The 7,142-nt window shown below is 39.1% G+C and overlaps 1 protein-coding gene across 1 annotated transcript in view; it reads right to left on the reverse strand.

Annotated features, from left to right (window-relative positions):
• Positions 1-5,452, reverse strand: part of LOC107723596 (beta-1,4-mannosyl-glycoprotein 4-beta-N-acetylglucosaminyltransferase-like) — a 13,391-nt gene extending 7,939 nt beyond the window's left edge. Inside the window, exon 1 of the mRNA XM_016532296.1 lies at positions 5,317-5,452. Coding sequence (XP_016387782.1) covers positions 5,317-5,342 — 26 coding nt within the window. The 5' untranslated portion in view covers positions 5,343-5,452. The remainder of the gene's footprint in view (positions 1-5,316) is intronic.
• Between the last annotated feature and the right edge of the window lie 1,690 nt (positions 5,453-7,142).

Raw genomic sequence — 7,142 nt, forward strand, 5'->3', positions numbered from 1 at the left:
GTCGCGTCCAGTGTACTAGACAGACTTTAGCTGTTGCGGCGCGGCGCGACAACTGTCGCGTCTGGTGTAGACACGGTGTTACTCACCTATCGAGAAGAAACAAAGCAACCTCGGCGTCCAATCGCAGGCCTTCCCGCTCCTTGAGTTCTCTCCAGCGCTGGAAAGCTGATCCGATATTTACACGGGTCCTACTTCTTGCCTTATCGTAAGCCTTCTTTTGTTCCACAGACATTTTCCTCTTTTGTTTTTTATCTGCCATCTCTATCTTTCTGTCGTCGCTCGGCTCGGCTAATGTCCGTCCTCCTGTGCACTGAGCGCTCTCTCCTCCGCATCATGAGTAGACACACCCCTTACTGCTGATTGGCTACAAGTTTGTTTTGGTACTCGGCCCGACTCAGTTTTCTAAAGCATTTTTGAAAAAATACATACCCCACCTTTAAAACAAGGGTAAACACTGGCGGTGTTTCTACAAGGAGGAGAATGTTGCGTTTGGATTTCAGTTGAGGTTGGGTTTACAAAAGTTATCTGAAAATATACTTTGTGTTTGTAATTTCACTAAGTGACACCAGTAGCACAGAAACAGTTTGCACAGCAGCAGCTCCAAAGCTACATATTTCTTTACAAAGACAACTATAAATTTGTTTGTAGAAGTTGGTCATTTATAAACGTTAAAGTTTTAAAGTTTAACACACGGGGATTTGCATGTAAATGGTAAACAACAAAAACACCTCCGATCATGTCATTTATAATGTTATTTTTATAATACACCACACTTTCCCCCAAACTGAATAATTAAAAACAAGTTTAAATGGGTAAATCTTCTATACATATTTTTGATTCTTCATTTTCTTTTCATTAATGGCAGTAAAAGCAAAAGTAATAGTGATGCTCACTTTAGCAAACAGCACTAAATACTCTTTTGCTCTTAGTAAACACTCACACAGGGCACTTGCAGTTTAATAAGTCTGTATAAAACATCTTTCTCAGCTGCTATACATCAAATATTATTTCCAAAGTACTTCAGTAACTTTATTCAGATTGTCTTGTCTTCATGCAGTGTTACACAAACAAAATCCACAAACACACGCTTCTCTGTACGTTCTTACATGCACGGCCAAAGATGCAGATACAGAAAAGAGAAAGATGATAAAGAACACACAAACATGACACAAACAGGCTTATATCAGGTGGCCATATGGGTATTCCCTTCATCTGCATACAGATATATATATAGCAGAAACCAAACAGCTCATAAAAAACTGCAATCATATCCAGAGCTATTTGCTTAAAGCAGGTGTTTCCTGATCACAAGAGCTTTTGTACTCATTTCGAAACATTGAAATGGTCTAGAAACCACAATTTGACTCATTGTTTTGCATTGGAGCTCAAAGGCTTACACTTTCAGACAAGTTGTGTTGGCCAATTGGTTATGGAATCATCTTCGCATATGCAGATGTGAACGCCTGGTGGTCCTGTTGTAAACATGCTTAACATTTGTTCTTGTGTTGCTTAAAACACCACAGGCCACCCACAATCCATTCACTGAAGCATACTGCACTTCAAAATAGGAAACATAAAATGAAACAGCCAATTCCAATCTGACTGGTTTGCACACAGGTTTTCTTATGAGTTTAAAAGGTACAATGTGTATATACAATGAGCTATTATTTACTGAATTTGCTAAAGTTTGTGGCTTCAAATATTTAAAACATATCAGCAAGATATCAGCAAACACAACTCTATATTTCAACTTTGATTACTGAGTTACATCTGTTAAAGGGGTGGTTCACTGTTTTTTTTCTAGGCTTGATTGTGTTTATGGGGTGCAGTCTAACATGTGTTAATGGTTCGTTTAAAAAAAAAAAACGCATTATTTTTCACATAATTTACCTTTATTCCACACCGCTCTGTCCCTTCTCTGAGAAACGCTCTGATCATTTCCTGCTTTTATGAAGCCCCGCCCTCAGAAATAGAAACAGTTTTTGATTGAAAACAATCAAAATGTGTTGTGATTGGCTAAACCGCCTCTAGTACTTTTAGATACGTTGTTATTTGTAAATGCTACGAACCATGAACCATGGGAAGTAACTTGTTGTAGTCCCTACCAGCCATTTTGGTAGGCATTAAACTGCCAGAATTTTAAAAAACGATATCTCCGTTTACATTGAACTTTCAGCTTCGTAACTTTGCAGATATTGTTCATGCTCAAACAGCAACATTACACATTAACTAACGTTAAAAAAGTGAAATCGCAATCAACCACCCCTTTAAATAATCTGATCAAAAGGTCTATACTCATTTTATGGTAACTTCAACTAACTTTCAAACACTTGCTTGAGCATGAGAGCAGTTGATCTGAAGCATTTTGTAACTTAACTACGTATAAGGGTGTTAACATCCGTGTTGCAACAACATAAAATTTGCACAACTTGTGGCCATATAAAAGTTTCACTTTCACAAACCCCATTGTTTTCCTCAACAACCTCGCAATGCACCATCTCCAAAGCACAAATGTGCTCTAATGTCTAATGTCACAGCTGAGCTTGCATAGATAAAAGTGGTTGCATTCACATAGTTGCATACTATATATTTAAGTTCTTTCAAACTCACAGGCCTTCACCTTCAGGCCATCCAAGATGTAGATGAGTTTGTTTCTTCATTGGAACAGATTTGGAAAAATGTAGCATTATATCACTTGCTCACCAGTGGATCCTCTGCAGTGAATGGGTGCCGTCAGAATGAGAGCCCAACCAGCTGATAAAAACATCACTATAATCCACAAGTAATCCACGTGGGTCTAGGCCATCAACTAACATCTTGTGGAGCGAAAAGCTGTTTGTTTGTAAGTCTACAATCCATAAAATACAATCCATTTTGTCCTCTCAATCACAGACATATTTGTTTAGAACTGTTTTCACTTGTAAACGGTCCTTGATCAGTGCATATTTCTCTCCTGATTCAGACTTGACGACTTTTTTTTACTGAAGAAAGAAATATTATGGATAGAGAATTTATATTTTAGCCTGAAGCAATGATTGCCGTTCATGCCTGAACGATGGAATTGTTTAGTACAAAGATGCAGCTTTTCACTTCAAAAGATGTTAATTGATGGACTGGAGTGGTGTGAATTACTTGTGGATTACTGTGATGTTTTTAACAACTTTTTAAACTTTTATTCTGACGGCACCCATTCACTGCAGAGGATCCATTGGTGAGCAAGTGATGTAATGCTACATTTCTCCAAATCTGTTCCTATGAAGAAACAAACTCATCTACATCTTGTAAGCCAAAATGTAAAGACTTGGCAAAATATGCTGAGACAGACAAGAGTAAACGTTGCTGGTGCTCTTACAAAATGAAGGAATTTATAAAAATGGAATGGAACATTTGAGCTTCTGATCGACAGATAAGCCAATCTCAAGTTTCTGTCACACAGGTTAGATCTTCACTGTCAAAGCCCCGTAAGAGCTGTGTTTATGATGTCTGAGTCGGGGGAAGTGTGATGTGCAAAAAGGTGAGAGATGAGTGTAAGGGGCGTTTGCAAAGGTTGTGCTACATTTTTGTAATTCTGCTAAGTGATATAAATTGCATAGAAACTCTTCTGCATTTCAGCTGCAGGGAGTTTCGCTGTGTGGTATTCTTGACCTTTAGAGTCTGTTAAAAAGAGTGTGTGACTTCCAACAGCTATGCATCACTTTTTTCCTTTTAGGTAACTACTTTTTAGCTGAACTCTGAGACAAAATTCTGGAACTTCATTTAACCCTGGGACAATATATATAGAAAAATTTAATAAATAAACTGGATAATCTTATAGAATAAAAATAGGAATAATGATTGGTTTGTCAATGTAGATGCTGGCTTGACTAAAACTTCTATGAAAGTTTAAAAAAAAGGTTGCAAATGCATTACTACTGCACTACACACACACACACATACAGTAGACAGAACGATAGATGGACTATATATGATATATCAGCCAAATTGGTTGATTTATTTATTTTTATTTATTTTTGATTATCATCATTGTCTAACACTGACTAGCCTAAATCTACAGCAGCTGTCCTGTTTTTAATTTCTTCAATATTGCAGAATATTAAAGCAAATATAACACGTGCACGAAAATAGTTTATATGTGTTACATGCATGTGCAATCATTAGCCGGGTTTCCATCCAAAGTTGCGAATTTAACTTATGCGCAAAATTGGAATATCGCATAAAACATTTGAGAATAAGCACCGTTTCCATCAGATGAGTCAAAGAGAACAAACTCGTTAGCTACTTCCTGATAAACTGGCACTAAATATCACTAAGAAAACTAGGGGAAGTCAATGAATATAATAATTTTCATATATAATAAATCGCTCGAGCCTCAGAGCGAGCAGATGAAACACAATGAATGCGGTCATTGCTTTCGGAGGTGGATGCTGCTGTTGTGTAAGACAGTTCTGGGAGGCAATTTAACAGAAATACTTTGACGACAGACTTTGCTCGGGCATTTAGAAATGTCCAACAACATGTCCGATGCCGTGGAACGAGATCGGTCCTGTTAGTCGGGTTATGCCGTCCCATGCCTTTTTTTAATACGCATGGATGAATTTATTCAGAGCGAGAAACAGAGGACAAGGTGTGTGTTTATCGATAGATCGTTACAATATCTTTGTCATAAATACAGTTTACAAAATGTCATGGGGGAGCAATCGGTTTCCCATGTAGCCTACTGTAAAGTTTTCGCTGCATTCACCCCTTATCACAACAGCTGTTTCCTCCAGCGAAAATGTAGCCCTTAATCACGTTGCTATTTTCATTTGAAAATTGAAATTTCAATATAAAACATATTACAGTGCCTGTGGCATTAACTACCATACAGTCATGCACAGAAATGATTAAAGACAGTACTTGAGCATAGAAAGAGGTTTGTATAGCCTGAGCTAAAGAAAGAGGTTTGTAGGCTACTAGAAATGCAAACAGTACAAATGTTGTGTCTGTACAGTAAACAGGTGTTTGTGTGTGTGCGATCAGGAAGGCTTGTAGGCTATTTTGTTTATTCATTACTCAAATGTTATACCCAAGCAATACAGTGGAATACTTCAATAAGTTACCAACCCAACCCTATTAGTCAAACTTAAAAAAAATATATATTTATTGAGCCCCCCCTAAAAAGAAAATCCTAGAATCGCCCCTGTGAATCAACTGATTAAATGCAGAAGCTCATAAAATGCACCTAGGTTGACTGAAATGTATGATCTGAACAACATCAGCGGAAAACGCAGCGAATCTCTCTCCAGCACAGCTTGAGACAGCGGTGAGGCATCTTACCTGACAGACAGGTGTGATCTTCCCATGCTGCTCCTGCATGTGTCCGTCAGTTCGCTTGGCCTTAAAGCATGTAGCGTTTCTATGTGATCGCGCTCTTGACTGGTGACTAGGCTCGCGCAGGAAACTAACTGAACACACGCGCACGCTCGCGCGCGCCCCACTGAAGTGCGGGGACTCTGAACAGAGACAGCATGGCTTCCGTGGGTAAATTATGAGCCCACTCCCACTCCTTATCAATTGTTTGAGTGTGTTTTATTGGCGTGTCAAAAAACTACTAGACTGGGACGGAGCGTGGCGTCGAGCCGACCAGACCTAATATATAAGCAGTTGCATAGTACCCCGTGGCCACCAGGGGGCCCCATGTCAGGGTTCAGACCAGACAGTACTGCTGGGTAATAACATTGATAAAGTTTCAGTCGCGTGTGTTAAAGTTTTAAAATGAAGAAGCGGCACTATAAAATGGCAGTTGCTGCATTGTGCTGCGAGCGCTTTGAAAACACGCTGTGCCAATGCAACAACAGTGGGCCTAATGAACATGAATGGTAGGCTATTGTTGTCTTGGGCACTTCAAAATACGCGAATAATTATATAATATTAGGGGTGGGAATCTTTCGGTACCTCACGATTCGATTCGTCATAAACTGATTATATTTCTTTCCCACAGCGGCACCGCCCCCACTGTCGTTTTGCATTTTATAGAAATGAAAATAGTTGGAAAATGTACCCTACAGTACAAGTCTGAACTGAAAGCATCTGCTCTACATCAGGGTTGCCAGGTCTGCGTGACAAAACTAGCCCAATGGCCAGTCAAAAACAGCCCAAAGTAGCGCAATGACCATATATCCCAGGGATGGGCAGTATTTCAGATACATGTATTTAAAATGCGTATTTGAAATGCAAAATACTATTTTGTATTTTTTTTAAAGCCTCAAAAATCAAATGTAATTTGTATTTAAATACATTTAAGATTAGTATTTTTGTATGTTCAAAATACATAAAATACTTTGTGCCAGTCAACCTCTTTATCAGGATGCTGATTTAGTTCAGACACACCCCCTCCCCCCAACCTCAACATTCATCACGTGAGCTGCAGCTGTACAACTCCATTCTGCATTGGGTGAGCGACTTTTTTGATTAAAGTTAAAATAGTGCATTATTCAGATTTGCCTTCAGTTAACATGAAAGAATAAAAGAGCACCGACAAGGGGAAAAATAGCGTTAGCCATTCAGTTTTAATAGTTAATCAGTTTTTTTTATCATCTAGCTTGTCAAATGTGTTTAAAGCATTACTGCCTTAATGACAATATCGTGGCGATGATATAAAGTGTGAATCGACTGAACTTTTTCTAAATCGTAGATAGGCCTGTCGGGGTAAGCAAATATCCGTGCAGCTTTTAGTGGGCAGGAATTATACCGATATAAAGTTGGTTCGATGTTTGACGTTGGATATTAGACAGCTATTCAGCCGCGAAAAAAATCAATAAATTCTTAGTGGATGAGTATAATTGTATAAAAAATGCGTATCCGAAAAGCTTTAGAACGTAGAACTGAACACACATCGCAGTTTATTTGTTTTACTCCTCCTCGATATGTTGCAACCATAGACTGTATAAAAACAAGGACGTAGTGTCCGTGACGTCACCCGTTGACTTCTGAAGAGCTTTTTTGAAGCCCAAAGTGGGCGGAGCCGGTCGTCGCCATCTTGGCAGCGCGTCACCGCGCATCACTGCCGGATAATCGAAAATGGGCAAAGAGGCGGGACGTCGGTGGCGCTGAGGTGCTCAAAGTGTTCACTGCACAGACGAGAAGCCTTTTTAGGAGTCCAA

The sequence above is a fragment of the Sinocyclocheilus rhinocerous genome, unplaced genomic scaffold (genome assembly GCF_001515625.1).
Source record: "Sinocyclocheilus rhinocerous isolate Xijiao unplaced genomic scaffold, SAMN03320098_v1.1 scaffold154, whole genome shotgun sequence".
Classification (NCBI taxonomy): domain Eukaryota; kingdom Metazoa; phylum Chordata; class Actinopteri; order Cypriniformes; family Cyprinidae; genus Sinocyclocheilus; species Sinocyclocheilus rhinocerous.